The sequence below is a fragment of the Mustelus asterias genome, chromosome 18, assembly GCF_964213995.1.
Source record: "Mustelus asterias chromosome 18, sMusAst1.hap1.1, whole genome shotgun sequence".
NCBI classification, from domain to species: domain Eukaryota; kingdom Metazoa; phylum Chordata; class Chondrichthyes; order Carcharhiniformes; family Triakidae; genus Mustelus; species Mustelus asterias.
Window position 1 is genome coordinate 22,627,056 of NC_135818.1, and position 18,763 is coordinate 22,645,818.

The following is an 18,763-nucleotide window of genomic DNA, read 5'->3' on the forward strand; positions in this document are numbered from 1 at the left end:
TGCATCTACATTGTTGTGAACACTCTCTGGGGTTTGTATCTACATCGCTGTGAGCACTGTCTGGGGTTTTTAACTACATCGCTGTGAGCACTCTCTGGGGTTTGTATCTACATTGCTGTGAGCACAGCCAGGGTTTGTATCTATGTAGTTATGGGAACTGCTTGGGGTTTGGTCTATACTCTTTTGAGCATTGCTTAGGAATTGTATCTACAATGCTGTGTACACTTCCTCGGGATGGTATCTGCACTGTGGTGGGAAGTGTCCGAGGCCTGAATGTGCACTTCTGTGGACCATAATCCAAGGTTTGTTTCTACATTGCTGCCGACAACGAGTGCAGATTTGTCTTTGACACTGCTTCATGCAAAATATTGCGAATGCTGGAAATCTTCAATAGAAATCAGAAAATACTGGAAACATTCAACAGGTCAGGCTATACTAGAAAGTTTTGAGGTTTTTGTGTGTCCTGTGTACATACCTCTCATATGGGTTGAACATGACCCAGTCCAATCTGATCAGTGATTCAACATTGCCTGATTTGAACCAGGGAGTTGAACATGCTGTCACCGTAATAATGTGCAACGACACAACAAACCAGCCGTGGGAAAATTTGGCATTTGCCACAGCAGAACGTTAATTAGAGAGCTGACTTCATTGAGTTGACAATGTGTTAGACATTTTACTTTTACAGAAAAGTGCTCTGTTCCTAAACAATGCCAGATTTCTTGGTGAAATCTACTGAGCAAGTGTACATGACTGAACATTAGCAGTGCGAAAGTTAAATCTTGACTGAGCTATTCCAATCAGCTGTGGATGGATAAGATATGATTCACAGGTCTCTGTGCAACTTCCTTATTAGATACACACTCAAGTGTAAAGCTGGTTCTCACTATACTGGTTTGCCTGCTTTACTTGCTCCAGAGGCTGAGCAGTGATTGCCTTTGATTCACCACAATATCATTGAGCAACATTCCTGTAATAAGCATTAACTTTGGAGTTGTTGCTGTAGTTGGAGAACAGGAGAGCCAGGGAATACAGCAAATATGCCTCGGACACCGGAGCAGTGTGCTTTGGGAGCAGTGAGCTCAAAATAGCAGCACTATTCACCTTGACACAACACACCAGATACAGCAGTCAATGCTTAAAGCAGGTTAGTGATTTTAATACATTTCCATTTGGTTTGGAAGCATTTTGTTGGCAGAGTTCAGTGTTTATTCTGAGTATTATAGTATGAGATTACAGTGACAGTCTCACAGACATAATTATTTTCAATACCCAGAGCTAGCCCAGGTCTGTTTCTCGTAGTTAATAAATCCAAATAGCTTCATTTTCACCTGAAATGCTCAGCTCCTCATACCAGGACAGCAATCAGAATGGTCACAGCCCAGCAAAGTAACTGAGATTTCATCAAAGAGTGGGTAGGTGAAAATTTCACAAAACATGAAACATAAAGAAAGGTCAGCAGCATTATGTCTGTGCCTGAAGAGCATTCTGCATAACACAAGGGTGAAGTTGTGCTGCTGGTAAAGGTGGGAGCAATCCAAAAGAATTAGGAGCACCACACATTAACTGTATTGGCTACCATTAATCCAACCCTCAATGAAATTTCCTACTTTTCAGTCAGATAACATCGAATAATTTAGTGATCTCATTTGCAATTCAGTTTCTAAAACCTGGAAGTATAAGTAATTGCTTGCATGGAAGTTAAATATTGCAGTTGTAGGATAATGCCAACCGGGGGCTGGTTTGCTCAGTTGGTTGGATGGCTGGTTTGAGATGCAGAATGATGCCAACAGTGTGGGTTTAATTCCTGTACTGGCTGAGGTTATTCTTGAAGGCCAGCCTTCTCAACCTTGCCCCCTCAAAAGGGGAGAACAGCCTATGGTCATTTGGAACCATGGTGACTTTACCTTTATAACGCATTTAATGTAGGAAAACATCCCAAGGTGTTTCACAGGTGTGTAAACAGACAGAAATTAACATCGAGCCAAAAAGGAGCAATTAGAATGGATGACCAAAAACTTTACAGGGAGTGGTAAAGGAGAAGAGCGCCAAGGACCCAGACGTTTAGGAGTGAATTCCATTTTTTGGGAGTTATGTAGCTGAAGACACAGCTACAAACAGTGGGCTGCAGAGATCTGAAGGAGGTCACAGAGGTAGGAAGGGGCAAGGCCATGGAGGAATTTCAACACAAGGATGAGAATTTTAAAATTTTGGTGTTACCAAACCAAGAGTCAAAGTATGTCAGCGAGCATAGGTGAAATTTATGGTGCCAATTTATACAGTTTTAGATTAGCTCAAGTTTTCAGAAATTGCAAAATGGGAGCTTTGCCAGGACAGTATTGGAACAGTGGAGGTAACAAAATGCATGGATGAGGATTCAGCAGCAACTGGGCTAAGGCAGAGGCAGACATATTTGATTGGTGGAAATTGTGGCTCATCCAGCACTGGATGTCTGACAAGCAGCATGACAAAGCAGAGGTAGTCAACAGGTTGAGGGAGATGGTGGGGAGGTAGAACTAGGTGAGGTCTGACATTATGATTTTGGATGATGTCAGTGAGGGGCAGGGAGCTTGTGATAAGAAATAGGAGGGGGCCAAGTATGTATCCCTAGTGATCTCTGGAAGTAACGGCCTCTCTCGTGCCATTCAGTGCTGAAATGCAGCTATTTAGGAGTGGTATGGTGGCACAGTGGTTAGCACTGCTGCCTCACAGCTCCAGGGACCTGGATTTGATTCCCAACTTAGGTGACTGTCTGTGTGAAGTTTGTATGTTTTCCCCGTGTCGGTGTGGGTTTCCTCTGGGTGCTCTGGTTTCCTCCCACAGTCTAAAGATGTGCAGGTTAGGTGCACTGGCCATGCTAAATTGCCTCTTAGTGTCCTGGGATGTGTAGGCATTGGTGGGGTCACAGGGGTAGGGCTTAGGTGGGATTGCTGTCGGTGCTGACTTGAAGGGCGGAATGGCCTCCTTCTGCACGGATTCTACAATATAAGCTGTGGAAATGCATGGCCATTGTGACACCATTGCAGCTATGAGGTTGTTCAAACACATTTACTGTATGTCCTGACTGGCTTATTATAAATTATTAGCTTACCTGCCATGATAAATCACAGTAAGGAGTCTAACAACACCAGGTTAAAGTCCAACAGGTTTATTTGGTAGCAAACGCCACTAGTGGCGTTTGCAACCAAATAAACCTGTTGGACTTTAACTTGGTGTTGTTAGAATCCTTACTGTGTTTACCCAAGTCCAACGCCGGCATTTCCACATCATGATAAATCACACCAGAAGTCAAGTCCAGATGTGATCAGGTCAAGTGAAGTTGAAGGAGGGGGTAAATAAATGATCAAGGATATAATTCAGTCCCCAATTTTCAAATGACACATTGCCCTTATTTTTGGATTTATTAATTCCTAGGTCAATATACAGGGGTGGCTTGGAAGCTCAGTTGGCTAGACATGTGGTTCAAAATAATGCCAACTACATTCTGGCTGAGGTAGACTTGGGGCCTCCCTGCCCAGGCAATGGAAAACTATCAATAACAAAAACTGCAAGAAAACAGCTTAGAATCAATGGACAATGAACCAAGAACCTGCACTTAGGTAGAACATACGTGAATAAATGTCCATATCTATGATGGAGACTGTCCATTATAATTTCCAAAAGTGTAATGGAATACTCATTACTGAGAGGATGGGTACACCAAGAAGCTGAACACCATCAAGGAAATTTATTAGGTACGCTGCCAGTAAAAACAAGGCTTGCACTTGTAGGGGACACTTCATGATTACAGGACATCAGCAAGTATTTCACAGCCAATGAAGTACCTTTAACAGGTAGTTACTTTGCAATGCGTGATAGCCAATTTATTTGCAACAAGCTCCCACAAACAGCAATGTAATAAATAGCAGATAGAGGCAGTCCTTGATTTTGCGACGTTCGAGTTACAACAAATGGCACCTACAATATTTATAAATTCACATCCCATTTCAACTTTACAATGCCACACCAGCACGTTCATATATGTGCATTGGTGTTTTGCGCTGCCCATCTGTATGACTGGACAGTTTGAATTGTTTTTAAGTTGGAAATGCGTGGCATGGTGGCACAGTGGTTAGCACTGCTGCCTCACATCGCCAGTGACCCGGGTTCGATTCACGGCTTGGGTCATTGTCTGTGTGGAGTCTGCAAGTTCTCTCCGTGTCTGCACGGGATTTCTACGGGTACTCTAGTTTCCTCCCACAGTCCAAAAGATGTGCTGGTTAGGTGCATTGGCCATACCAAATTCTCTCAGTGTATCCAAATAGGCACTGGAGTGTGGTGATTAGGGGATTTTCACAGTAACTTAATTGTAGTGTTAATGTAAGCCTACTTGTGACACTAAGAAATAAACTTTAAAATTGTTTTATTCTGTTTTTTTGGCAACTCTATTGCGATCTTAATGTGTTTATATACTTATATTGTATTTAATAAGCACTTAGACTTGCATTTTGTCAAGTTAAACAGGCAACTGACAGTAATCGTTGGCTTTATTATATCCATCACACTAACCAAGAAACTTGAGTTAAGGTGTGCAGGCATCAACAGTTGCCTCAACAATTTGACAGGCTAAGAGTTGACAGCATTTAACACTGTCGGGTGCCCCATGAGTGACTTCCAGCTCCCACATTTATATCATTGTTCCAACAGGAAAATAAGCTCCGACTTATGATATTTTGACTTGCAACATGGTTTTCAGGAACCAATTGTGTCGTAGGTCCGAGGATAGCCTGTAATCAGTTTTTGTGATGTAGATTAGGGGAGGCAGTGGCGTAGTGATATTGTCACTGGACTAGTAATCCAGAGAACGAGGACAAGATATGGGAACCCGGATTCAAATCCTACCATGATAGATGGTGAAATTTGAATTCAATAAAAATATCAGGAATTGAACGTCGAATGATGACCATGAGACCACTGTTGATTGTCTTAAAAACCCAACTGGTTCACTAATGTCCTTTAGGGAAAGAAATCTGCCATCCTTACTTGATTTGGCCTACATGCGACTCTATATCCACAGCTGACTTGGTTGACTTTTAAACGCCCTCTGAAATGCAGGGCAGTTAGCGTTGGGCAATAAATGCTGGCCCAGTCAGCTATGCTCACATCTCGTAGGTGAATTTAAAAAATACTGAAGGGTAAGTATTAGTCAGAATACTAGATATAATTTCTTTGAAATCGTGCTATTAGGATCTGTTACATCTACTTTGGATTAATGTCTTGTCCAAAAGGCAGTTCTCCCAACAGCCCAGCATGCTATCAGTACTGCATTGGAGTGTCAACCCAAAATTTCACTTGAGTCTCTGAAGTGGCTGACTCAAGGGCTGAATGTGCCATCATCTGAGTCACAACTCCTGTACTTGATATCCATCCCCTTCGCTCCCAGTGCAGTGTGGCTGGAGTGTGCACTATCTATAAGATATAGTGCAGCAACTCCAAGGTTACTTTAACAGCAGTTCCCTCTCTGCGGCCTCTACCACATACAAGGGCAAGTGGGTGGTGATGGTGATTTACGAGTGCCAACCAGTCATTAACATCTCCAAGACACAAACTATGTTGACATGGATATATAAAGTAATTCAGCCAGTAGCACTGGGTCAATATCTGCTTGCATCACTCATATCTTAAGAACAAATAAGAACTCTGCAATTACACCCTCCAGTTGGTGCTATGCTGTGGTTTCTCTAATTTGTTGAGGGCTCAATTACTGTGTGATAAGTTTACATAGACAGTTCCCAATATAAATATGGACATAGGAATTTATAATAGCTTTTTCAAAAAAGATTATGGAACATATTATACACACATACATTGTCTAAACTGTGCCGGTTTTCTTGGTCTCGACTCTTCTGTTTCTTCATTTTCTCTCTCAATTATTTTTAAAAATGAGTAACACAACATGGTAAGATTGCTTTGGATAAAGGAGGTGACAACAGCTGAGCAAAGATACTATCTGTTTCTTGCTCTGCACCTTCACAAGGTTGTTATACATAATCACAGGTTTCATTGAGGTCAGAGAGCACATGGTTGATGGATGAGTGGCATAGGATAGGTGCAGCAGAACATTGGATGAGCTCAAGTTTATAAAACATGGCGGCACGGTAGCACAGTGGTTAGCACTGCTGCTTCACAGCTCCAGGGACCTGGGTTCGATTCCTGGCTTGGGTCACTGTCTGTGTGGTGTTTGCACATTCTCCTCGTGTCTGCGTGGGTTTCCTCCGGGTGCTCCGGTTTCCTCCCACAGTCCAAAGATGTACGGGTTAGGTTGATTGGCCATGCTAAAATTGCCCTTAGTGTCCTAAGATGCGTAGGTTAGGGGGATTAGTGGGTAAATAAGTAGGGATATGGGGGTAGGGCCTGGGTGGGATTGTGGTCGGTGCAGACTCGATGGGCCGAATGGCCTCTTTCTGTACTGTAGGGATTCCATGATTCTATGGACAATGGCAGTCCTTGGTATAATTGAAACTGGATGCGACAAAAGTATAGATGAGATTTTGAGCAGTTAATGGGCTGAGATAAAGAGATGAGACAACAGAGAGGATATGAAATCAGAAACTGAGATTAAGAAAATGCCATGGCTGTGAACAGTCTGGTTGAGCCCGAGACAGCGGATAGGTGGAAGAATGGAATCGGTGTCTAGGAAAGCAAGTTTGTTACACAGTAAGGTCATGTTATTGAATCAAAGAGTCAATGCATGGTACTTTAAAATAGCACTTTGGCATGCACTGACTGGTTTTATGTAATGTGCATTCTGTTAATTACTGGCTTTTCATGTATGGTTCCTGAATCAATCAATCCTAGACTGATTGGATGAAAGTCCATGTGAGAATACCACATGCACTAAGTTTCACCAGTTGGTTACTAATAGCTGTGGACAATTCAAGTAGCAACAATTGATGATTGGTTTTAGAAATGAGAAAAAGTAGAGCAGTGGCATACACTCTACTGGGGCTGTAGTTGAGACATGTCAAGATAATGTAAAACCTTATTCTGCATTTAGCTATACTGTATCTGACTTGGGGACTACATGAAAGGTGGGTACCTTACGCTATAACTGAGTTGATTTTGATGAGACAGCGTAGAAGGAATTTTATTCCACATTTAACTTCTGATCTGGGACCGCTTGATGAGAGATCAACTTTTTTCTGCATGTAACCCTCGTTGTACCTGTCCTGAGAATGTTTGATGGAACAACATAGTAGGGACTTTACTTGTCATACAGTGCAGAAAAGACCCTTCGGACTATCAAGTCTGCACCGACAATAACGACCACTGAAGTCGCACTAATCCCATTTTCCAGCACTTGTCCCATATCCTTGAATGTTATGGTGTTTCGAGGGCCCATCCAAATACTTCTTAAAGGTTGCAAGGTTTCTGGCCTCCATTACCTTCCCAGGCAGTGCATTCGAGATTCCCACCACCCTCTGAGTGAAAAGAAATGTTCTCAAATTCCTCTGAATTTCCTGTCCCTTACCCTGAAACTGTACCCCCTTGTGACTGACCCCTCAACCAAGGCGAACAGCTGCTTCCTATTCATCCTGTCCATACGCCTCATAATCTTACACATCTCAAACATATTCCCCCTCAGCCTTCTCTGCTCTAAAGAAAGCAATCCAAGCCTATCCAGTCTCTCCTTATAGATTAAATGCTCCATCCCAGGCAACATCCTGGTGAATCTCCTCTGTAACCCCTCTAGTGCAATCATGTCCTTCCTATAGTGAGGTGACCAGAATTGTAAACAGTATTCCAGCTGTGGTTTAACCAACATTATTTACAGTTCCAACATAACCTCCCTGATCTTACGCTCTCTGCCATAACTGATAAAAACAAGTGTCCTAGATGCCTTTTTAACTAGTCTATTCACCTTCTCTGCTGCCCTCTGAGATCTGTGAATAAATACCCTAAGATCCAACTGTTCCTCTGAACTTCCTGGTGTCCTGCCATTCATTAAATACTCCCTTGTCCTGTTACTTCTTTCAAAGTGCATCACCTCGCACTTATCAGGGTTAAACACTATTTGCCACTGCTCTGCCCATCTGACCAACCCGTCTATATTTTCCTGTAACCTACGATCTTCTTTTTCACTATTAACCACCCTACCGATCTTGGTGTCATCTACAAACTTGCTTATCATTCACCCCACATTATCATCTATATCATTCATGTGTATAAAAAATAAAAGACCCAACACTGAACCTTGTGGTATGCCACTGGATACTCATCTCCAGTAACTCAAACAGCGTTCTACCACCACTATTAGTAAGTCCTATTAATAAGCCAGTTTAAGATTCATCTCGCCAAGTTTCTCTGAATTCCATGTGCTTAAACCTTCTCTGTCAGTCTCCCATGTGGGACCTTGTCAAAGGCTTTGCTAAAATCCACATAAAATGCAGAAAGTGGCCATCTGGTCCATCGAGTCTGCACCGACCCTCCGAAAGAGAATCCTACCCAGGCCCTACCCTCCACCATATCCCCATAACCCTGTGCATTTACCATGGCTAAGCCTACACATCTTTGGACTTTAAGGAGCAATTTAGCATGGCCAATCTACCAAACCTGCACATAGATTATTCTTCTTTAAGTACAAAAATTTAAATTTCAGATTCATTTAACTACCATTCACGGCACCACAGACACAGCGTAGGATCCTACAATCCTGAAACTTTCCAAGTTTTAATGCCATTTATACTTTGCCATTAAAATCCATTCAAGAAACAGAAAACATAGAGAAGGTCTCAGTGAGGGTAAACTTTTAAACAACATTCAAAACTAAAGAGCAGAAAAATTACTGATTCCTGTTGCATCTGAAAACCTAGTCACAGCTTTGAGAGACCGCCCAAACAAGTGAAATTGCAAATATTTGCGTTTGAGAATTGAGGTATAACCAGTTTTGTTGGGAAAGGGTTTGATAAATGGATGCAAAAGAACGTGGAGACTTGGGCATAATGTGGTTAGATGTACAACTCATTTAGGCCAATTACGAGTCATTCTTTTGTACAAAATAATTGTTTTGTTCCCAAATAACAGGCCTTTTTGGATACAACACCCAGGTCTCTATGTAACTTCAATTCTTCCTGCATTCTGGGTTTTCAATTCTGCTTCATCATTGTGCACGTGTTAATCTTGCACCAGTCCCTGTATATTTAAAACCTGTGGCCGATGGATGGGATGCATTCCTAGAGTTGCAACTACCTTCTCTAGCCTCCCTTTGGTAAATGGGAACAACTTATCAGTACTTACAGTATAAGATCAGATGTAATGCATCAGCTGACAGGACCTGCTGGGTTGTAAAGGCAAGTCAAGTAAAGATTAGAGAAATAAGCATTGCTTAGAAGCCCCACTGTCTATGAACTGAGTGAAGACTGGACAATGTGACTGCAATTCCCCGGGCCATTGAATCTCAAACAGGTTGATGTGGGGTATGCTCAGCTGAGGTCAGAAGTTCACTGTGTAAAGGGAGGATAAAAAATAAGCAAGGGCTGACCTCAATTCCTCTCATATGCACAAGTCTCAAAAGGGGTGTGGGCAGATGCCTAACAGTGAGTTTCCTCAGGCTTTGTGCAGGAATTAGGGGGAGGACTAACGGGGCAAAAGATGAAAGTATAAAATGAGATACAGTTACCCTCACATGATAGATGCCAGGTACAGAGTCACTTTAAATGGAATACTTCCCAACTTGTACCTCTCTCACGTCACTGTGTGTTCTGGAGCGAGGAGCAGAGGGACAGTTTACATTTCCTGAGGCAGCTTTTCTCTGACCACATGACTGTTCAGGACAGATGACGATTCCCAAACAGCTGAGCAGCAAGTAAAGCACGCTCTGCAGCACCAGCACCAGCACTGCACAGCTTCAATGTGAGGTGTCAGCACCAGCTTCAGCATCTGCTCCTTTGTAAGTGTTAAGTACCACCACCAGCTAGTTGGGTGCCTGAAGTGAGTGACTCGGGATTTATTGACTTTTGTATGTTGGTTAGTGTGGCTATTTTCATTGTTTGAACTGTTGGGAAATTTTCTACACAGTATATACCCTGTGGTATTTGAAAGTTTGTATTTTTTTAAAATCGGAGTCCATTAATATAACAAATGTACCAGTGTGTTGGGGTGGGGTAATATTTCTTTACTTGAAAGACTGTTGTTACAGTAGTGACGTGTACTGTTATATTGAAGAAGATTTTACAGTCTGGGAATGTCAACATAGGTTTAGTTTGCTCAGCCCATTCTTTATTCCTTTCACTGCCTCAAGTCGCCTTGCACCTCATGAACCTGCTGGTGGGCTGGAGGGATTCGCAGCGAGTTAAAGTGCAATCAATTACCTGGAAATGAGTCCAAACAATAAAAACAACAGTAAGAGGTTAAATACTGCTATTCAAAACTCACAGCCCTGGTCTAATCAGATCCAGCTATTACCACTGGTACAGGTGGAAATGTCGGGATCTGCTGGCAAACAGCAATGGTATCAAAGCCTGAATGTCATTCAGTACATCATCCTACACTGGGTCAGTGCACACAGTGACTCAGCTGGTGCTACTGGCTTTTTCTGTTTATCTGGTCGATAGATTTAACGGGAAGCTAGATTAACACTTGAGGGAGAAAGGATCAGAAGGTTATGCTGCTAGGAAAAGATGAAGAGGGGTGGGAGGAGCACAAGAATCAGCATTAATGGGTTGAGCCAAATGGCCTGTTTTTGAGCTTTACAATTGATGTAGTTCTATGCTGTCATCAGCTGGACTGAAATCATAAGCTCCATTGATTGACCCCCACGTCTGAATAAGTTACGTAAAAGATAGCAGCTATGACGGAAGGTGCCAAGCTGCCAAAAAGCACAGGCGAAGGAGGATGAGTCACACATTTCTCCTCGCCCTGACGTCTGAGCACCATTTCCGGTTGTGAATTGTAACATTGCACCAGGGACAGTCCATCCAAAGTGACGACACACTGAACTAACCCAAGTTATATCATGTCCTGGGACTCAGCTGCCTGACCTCCTACACCTACTGATAAACGTCAAACATGCTGTGATAGTGATACAAGGCAACAAGGTCGCTCAAGCACACTGCCTCTGACAGCCTCACTAATATTAGCCATATGCAAACACATTTGTCTGAAATAGTCATCCATGATTAAGACTAACTGCATGACATTGCAGAAAATGCCAGCAATTTGCAGGTCAAGCTGCATCAGGGAGGAGGAACTGTTAAGATGTCAGATGAGATCTTCCATTTCAAGGCTTCTCCCATGCTGAATGATCTTAGAATCCCTAAAGTGCAGAAGGGGCCTTTCGGGCCATCGAGTCTGCGCCGACCACAATCTCACCCAAGCCTTATTCCCGTAACCCCACATATCTACCCTGCTAATCCCCTGACACTAGGGTTAATTTAGCGTGGCCAATCAACCTAACCTGCACATCTTTGGACTGTGGGAGGAAACCCACGCAGACACGAGGAGAACATGCAAGCTCCACACGGACAGTGACCTGAGGCCGGTATTGAACCCGGGTCGCTGGCGCTGAGAGGCAGCAGTGCTAATCACTGTGCCGCTCTTCTTTCAGATTCTCAGCATTGTTATTTTTTATCACAGCTACTCCAGAATATAAATCAGTTTTTAAGAGTACAGCAAAATTAAGGTAAATAGTGGACTTGAATTACCAGCTGCTAAGTTGTAATGTTATTGCAACGACATAAATGTCAACAAAGCCAAGCACAATGAAAGCAGTATACAAGTTATAAAAATATCAAGGAGCCACCACAAACCTTAAAATTTAATCTCCGGAATAGAAAGTATTGACTTAAATTGAGTACATGCCCTTTAAGTCTCTGTTAGATCCAAAGTGTAAGAAAGAAAGCATGGCTAGGAAGAGATCGAAGCCAATGTTTTGAGTCAGGATGACCCTTCGTCAGAGCTCTGACAAAGGGTCATCCCAACTTGAAACGTTGGCTCTATTCTCTCTCCACAGATGTTGTCAGACCTGCTGAGATTTTCCAGAATGTTCTGGTTTTGTTTCAGATTCCAGTATTTTGCTTTTGTCTTTATTATATACAAAGAGATTGGAAAAGTCTGATCTGGAATTGACAAAAGCAAGTTTCAGCAGCTGATTGGCTAATTGAGGCTGAGGCTGGCGGGATCACGGGGCTGGAAATAGGTGGTCTTTGTAACGGAGAAGATATTGTGTTGGAAGCTCAGCTCAATGTCAAGCACAACAGCCAGAGACAACAGAAAAGGAGGGGAATGGAATCAGTGGCAAGGGAATAGTGTTTGTAATGTGGTGAGGAGGATGGGGGAGGAGCTGGGAAGGGAGCTCAAAGGGAAAGGCTTCATTTCTCCCGGCTATAACAGGTAGATAAATTATAATATCTCACTTTAAAGTTAAGTTTATTTATTCATCACAAGTAAGGGTTACATTAACACTGCAATGAAGTTACTGTGAAATTCCCCGAGTTGCCACACTCCGGCACCTGTTCAGGTCAATGCACCTAACCAGACGTCTTTCAGACTGTGGGAAGAAACCAAAGCACCCGGAGGAAACCCACGCAGACATGGGGAAAACGTGTAAACTCCACACAGACAGTGACCCAAGCCGGGAATTGAACCCAGGTCCCTGGCGCTGTGAGGCAGCAGTGCTAAATACTGTGCCACCGTGCTGCCCACACTGTCTGTTAAATGTCTGCATCCTAATTATATTCATACCTGTAATTCACTAACATGTATGTGTTCATTTCTGGGTACAACACCTTAGGAGGACAGTGAGGCTTTAGAGAGGGTGGAGAAGAAATGTGCAAGAATAGCACCTGTTATGTGGAGAGACCAGAGAAACTGGGGGTTTTCTCCTTAGAGCAGGGAAGATCAAGAAAAAAATGGATAGATGTGTTAAAATATCATGAATCTGTTTTGTGGAACAAATAAAGGAAAATTTTCTTCCAGTCACAGAAGGCTCTGCAACCTGAGCAGGCAGATTTAAGGTGCTTGCACTGTCTCTTGTTCTTTTGCCAAGAGTTGTTGATGATCTGGAATGTATTGCCTGAAAGGTAATTCAACAATAACTTTGTAAATTTTGCCCCTCAATGCTTATCCAAATCCCTTTTCAAAGCTATGACAAAAGGGACCGAGCATGAGACTAATTGATACCTCTACCAAAGAGTCGGTCCAGGCATGATGGGCCACATGACCTCCTTCTGTATATATATATAGAACCCATTGGATCTTTGATAAGAGTCACGCTGTATCTCATTCATAGAGCTTTGCTATTCTCAGCGTAGCTGCAGTTTATCTCCCTGACCTGAAGTATAATTCTGGTTTCATGGATGAATGAACAGTTTGATTTGATGTCCCAAAACAGCCTTTGATCTCACTTAATTTTATCTGGCAACAAAGATCATCAGTATGAGAGCTACTTGCGGTTCTCCTGTGTAATTGCCTCATTCCAGCTGAAAAGTTTAGTGGCGCTCCAGACTTGGGACTGGCATCTGGAGTGAATCTATAAGAGTTACATTCAGTTCTAAAGCTAAGTGAATGTTTTGTATCCCAGTTGTAGAGAAGCAGCATTTGAACTTAACATTAATTAGAATGGGGTAGGCAAGGAGAAAGAGAAAGGATCAATGTGCTTGATCTCTGCATAGATTTAACTCCAGAATAATGAACTGTAGTCCCAATTACACTGACGAAAACTTAATTGGCAAGTGCACTGCCTGATATGCAACTGAAACATACTGACTGGGAAAGTCTGAGGTTGGGGGCCTAATCTGCCCTGGTCTCAGCCAGGGCAGTGGGAGGAGTATTACAACTGCCTAGAGTCAGGAAATAAAGTCAGACACAGAGCTTCCACTCCTGATTCGATCCTTGCCTCTTGCTTAAAAGCACATCTTTGCTTTCAGCGTTGGACTTGGCTAATTACCTTTTTCATAGTCTAAGGCCCACACACATAAAGAATACTTGGGGAAGTGAGCTGTGTGCTAGGAAACGCATATGGCTCAACAAGCAGTTGGCACCTTCAAGACAGGACAGAAATCTGCAGTGTCAGACCCATGATCAAGTTCAATTCATTTCAGATTTACTCATTCACCAGTTGACTTATGATAACGAATCACGTGTTTAAGCGTTTTCTTTCCATTTCCACAGGATTGAGCCACCAGAAGCCAACTTGTCCACCCCACCAAGCTACTCCATCTTTTCAAAGACTTTTCTACAGTAATTAAGCCTGCAAGAGAAAGCTGTAGGACCATCTGAAAATGTCCATCAAAACACCCATCTACCTCAAAACTGGGTCTCCAAAAAAGAGCAAGAAGGTGAAACTGCGCGATGTCCTGTCAGCAGACATGATCAGCCCACCACTTGGAGATTTCCGCCACAGATCACACATTGGCAAGAGCGGAGAGAGTGACACATTCGGTGACGTGTCCTTCCTCCAGGGCCAGGGTGACCTTCTGTCAACCTTGAGTATACCAAAAGAGTCAGACGGCAGGGCACCCCCAAAGCCCCCTCGACTACACCTAGAGGAGTCTGATAATCCAGCTGCTGAAACTATCAACCCCATGCCTGCTATGACCAAAGCTACGGATAATCAACCACCAATTGATCAATTAAGCACCATCCAGCACATCCCATCAGTGAGTTTACAGGAAGTACTACCCTGCAACAGTCAGACAGTTGATGAAAACCAGCAACAAAATGAACATTTAGAAGACCAACAATGCCCAACTGAGACAATGGAGTATGAGTCTTCATTCAGTCCATCAGAATCCATGTTTTCATTTAAGGTGGATTTGGGACCTTCGATACTGGAAGATATCCTCAAAGTCATGGATAATCACAAATCCTAAGACTTCACACTTGTTACTTCATTAACTGTTAAGACAATGGTAGTAAATTACAAAGTCTTTGTATCAACTTGAGTGTCAACTTGTCTTAGGCAGGCTGAGGGCACCCTAACCGCCCAGTCACCAAAGGCACTGAATGTGGTTTATTGGTGATTATTTAGTAATATGCAAGGCTGGAAAATTGTAACTAGACATAGAGTATTATCACAAATGTACGAAACCAAACCAAATTCTCAAGTGTGGTCTGCAATAAAATGGACTAAGGGGAATCTTCCATCTCACAGGAATGAGAGCGACATGCAGCTTGAGGCTCATCTATAGTGAGCCATATAAAGCTTTTTGAAAAAACAGAAGCAGTTTTAGTGCACTTTGATCCACCTCTGCTGCCCTTTGGTTTTGAGTTCCCAGCTGTAAGGTGGCAGCTAATAATTCCCAAATTTCTGGAACTGCCAAGTGGAAGTTCAGAACAGTCGAGGGAGAAATTTCATCCTTCAGTGTTCTCCGACTTCCATTTGAATTCTTTTGCTGATGGCATAGTCAACAAATCAACATAGAATTGGGCCATTCAGGTCCGTGAGCCTTTTTCACTATCGAATTAGATCACCATTGATTGGTATCCTAACTCAATCTATCAAAAGTTGTCCTCTAACCCTCAATACCCCGTGTAGCAAAAGTTTGTCAATCTGAGTTTTGAAATGTTGAATGGAACTACAGTTTCCATAGCTTTTTTTTGAGGTGAGAAAAGGAGAGTGGGGTTCTAGATTTCCACTATCCTCTGCATGAAGAAATGCTTTCTGACATCATCTTGGAAAGACCAAGGTCTAAATTTAAGTTTTTGGCCCTTTTTCTGGACTCCCCTTGCAGATAGGGTCACACAGAGCTATTAAATCATCTTAAACACTTCAAATTGATCATCATTTAATCTTCCGTACTCTCAAGTGCAGCCTGTTCTCATAATTTGACACTTTAGTTCTATTTAAATTGGGCAGTGTGTGTTTGTTGAGGAAAGTCACATTTTTTAATTTGCTGGCACAGTGCACTTGTGTAGCAACACAATGGCCCTGATTTTACCGGCATGCCCGCTCTGAAATTGGAGAAATCAGGACGGGCATGGCTTGCAGAACGACATTCTCCATTGGACTCGGGCACGATCTTACGAGCCTTGGGTGGGCATGCCGGTAAAATTCCAGTCAGTGTGTTAATGCATCAACAACACTACTATACCCTGCAAAATAGAATGGATTTTTTAAAACATAAAACTTCATAAACACAAACCTTATCTTACATGATGATGCAAATTACACAGGAATAAGAGGAGGCCATTCATACCTCAAGTCTTTTGTACCATTCAATTAGATCACGGCTAATCTGGATCTCTGTTGGGCCACATGGCTGATCTGCATTATGTCTCCATTTACCTACTGATAGACTAATTGAAGTCTTGAAAATTTCAATTATCCCAGATCCACAGCTTTTTGCGGCAGATTTCTACCAATCTTCATATGAACAATTGCTTTCTGATCTCACTCCTGAATGGAGTTGCTCTAATTTCAAGACTGTGCCCCTCTGTTCTAGATTAGGAACATTGGATTTGCGAGATAAAATGATCAAGCTCCATCTAGTTCACCTTTGATCATCCTGATAGTTACATGATAATGCAGCTGTTGACTTGACTAGCAATCTATCATTTGATCTGCCACAGACCCAAAATATGTGATTAAGAAAACCTTAGTGGTGAAGATCTTTAGAAACTATAGATCAATAACCATCTGTTATTCAGTTGTCATGCCTCAAATTAGTTGTATCCCAAAATATCATTTTCTGAAAGAAATCCAGCTATTTTAACTGTTTCAACCATCTCCCTTAGAAACTCTTTACACAGATGGACCACCAGTTTACTGAAACGTTTCTGCGAATGTGTTATAAATTTACCCATTTCAAGTGAATTCCTCTGGTTCCACATTTCTAGACAAGATGGAGCACTGATTGTACTCTGCATTTATCTAGACCCTTTAGAATCCGAAAAACAGCAATCATATCACCTTGTAATCTTCCACTGAGAATATGGCCAATTTACACAATCCAATTCCTCCAGCCCATCAATTATTCTGTTTTCTCTTTCTCGTAGGCTTTCAATAACTACAATGTACTATCTGTAGCAGCGGCAAAACCATTTCAGCATTTGAAGTGCAGTCACATGAAAGATTTAAAATGGAACAGGATAAATTCACTATTTCGGCATATTGCAGAAACTTCCAATTTTTGTCCTGCAGAATGTGCAGTTCTCATTTGTCATGCAGGTTATTTTCTATTTAAGTAATAGTCCCTGCTGGGATTTTTTGCCCAAAATATGAAGTACTTTGCATTTCCCTACATTGAATTTAATCTGGCACCTGCTTGCCTTATTTCCCAAGTACATTCAGACTCTCCTGTTGTTCATCCTATTCAGTTTTGGAATCTACTACCTTTTTACCAGCCTTGTATAACCTGCAAGTTTAACCACTGTGCATCCGACTCCTAGTTCTGGGTTATTTTTAAACATTAAACAAAATAGGTCACTAAACAGATCCCTGTGAGATTTCTCTACCAGAAAAAATAGCTGGTCTGTATTTACAATTTTGAATTATTTTATCATTTAAAACCTAAATTAACTTGCAAAGGGGAGACTCAATATCAGGGTGATTTGTAGGCATACATGGTGCATACACTTCACATTCGTTACGCAATTTATTCTTCTGTACAATGTTCCTGATCTTTAACCTTCAAAATGTCATACTTGGCCTTGTCAAAATATAAATATTACAAATAATATCACACCACATTTTGTTGCAAAGGTTCTAGTGAAGCAAACATCAAGGACTATGAGAGATACTCGATAGTGCAGCTGCAGATAGTGCCACCTTAACCTTGCGTCTAGAGTAAACACCTGCTACCACATAAAAGTAAAACAATTGCATTCATATAACATTTTGATGACCTTGGGAATTCACAAAGTGCTTTACAACCAATTAATTTACATTGTAGTCTAATCTGTTGTAATTTGCACTGTACAGCACTTGACTGAGGTTTCGTGGTGATTCTATGGTGTAATTTGAAGAGGATAAATTATGAAAGATGTAAAAGCAATTAGCCTAAGTGTCATGTTCTCCTGTACTGCAACAGAATTCACATGCTTCATAGAGACTGCTGTCATTTCAACAACAAGCACAAGATGGATGCCCTCCGACATTTGCGTTTTCTTATCAAATTGATATTTTGTTTGCAAAATTGAAGCCCATAGGACTAAAGAGGCAGTGTTGGCATAGATAAGGAACTGGCTAAGGGACAGAAAGCAGAGATTAGTGGACCAACGTTCTATACAATATACAGGCCATTACGTCAAAGTTGACAGATGATAAGAAATTCTAAAATGTAGTAAACAGTAAAGATTTTAGGATGACATATTGAGTATTGTGAAGTGATACATTTCGGTTGGAAGAATGAACAAGAGGTAATGTAAACTAAATGTACACTTTTATGGGAGGGGGATATTGCGGCCAATTCCAAGCACCACGCTTTAGGAAGGATGTCAAAGCATCGAAGATGCAGAGAAAATTGACTAGACTGTTGCCAGGAATGAGTTACTTCAGTTACCATGCTCCTTCAAGAAGAAAAAGTTAAAGGGAGGTTTAATAGACTTTCAAAATCATGACAAATTTGGATAAGAGGAAATAGGAGAAATTGCTCCCAGTGGCAGAAGGGCCAGTAACCAGAGGTCACAGGTTTAAGGTAGTTGGCAAAAGAAGCAGAGGTGAGCTGTGAAGGTTTAATTTTATGCAGTGAGTTATGAGATCTGGAATGCATTGCCTCTGAAAGAATGGTTGAAGCCAGTTCAATGTAACTACCAAAAGGAAATTGGATAATTACCTGCAAGAAGA

At 41.9% G+C, this 18,763-nt stretch overlaps 2 protein-coding genes across 3 annotated transcripts in view; one reads left to right on the top strand and one right to left on the bottom strand.

The window, feature by feature from the left end:
• dnajc17 (DnaJ (Hsp40) homolog, subfamily C, member 17) overlaps nucleotides 1–18,763 on the bottom strand; it is a 178,240-nt gene that overhangs the window by 27,863 nt on the left and 131,614 nt on the right. The gene's annotated exons all lie outside the window — the stretch shown is intronic.
• Nucleotides 1,018–18,475, top strand: LOC144506998 (cdc42 effector protein 2-like). Of its 2 annotated transcripts, none has more exons than XM_078233509.1 (2): nucleotides 1,018–1,147; nucleotides 14,149–18,475. In XM_078233509.1, the coding sequence occupies exon 2, from the start codon at nucleotides 14,259–14,261 to the stop codon at nucleotides 14,847–14,849; it is 591 nt and encodes a 196-aa protein (XP_078089635.1). In that variant the 5' UTR covers nucleotides 1,018–1,147; nucleotides 14,149–14,258; the 3' UTR covers nucleotides 14,850–18,475. The 2 variants fall into 2 exon arrangements, with proteins under 2 accessions (XP_078089635.1, XP_078089636.1); XM_078233510.1 differs by lacking the exon at nucleotides 1,018–1,147 and adding an exon at nucleotides 9,885–9,969.

Coding starts and splice junctions, on each gene's coding strand:
- LOC144506998 (XM_078233509.1), top strand. CDS start 14,259: ATGTCCATCAAAACACCCATCTACCTCAAAACTGGGTCTCCAAAAAAG.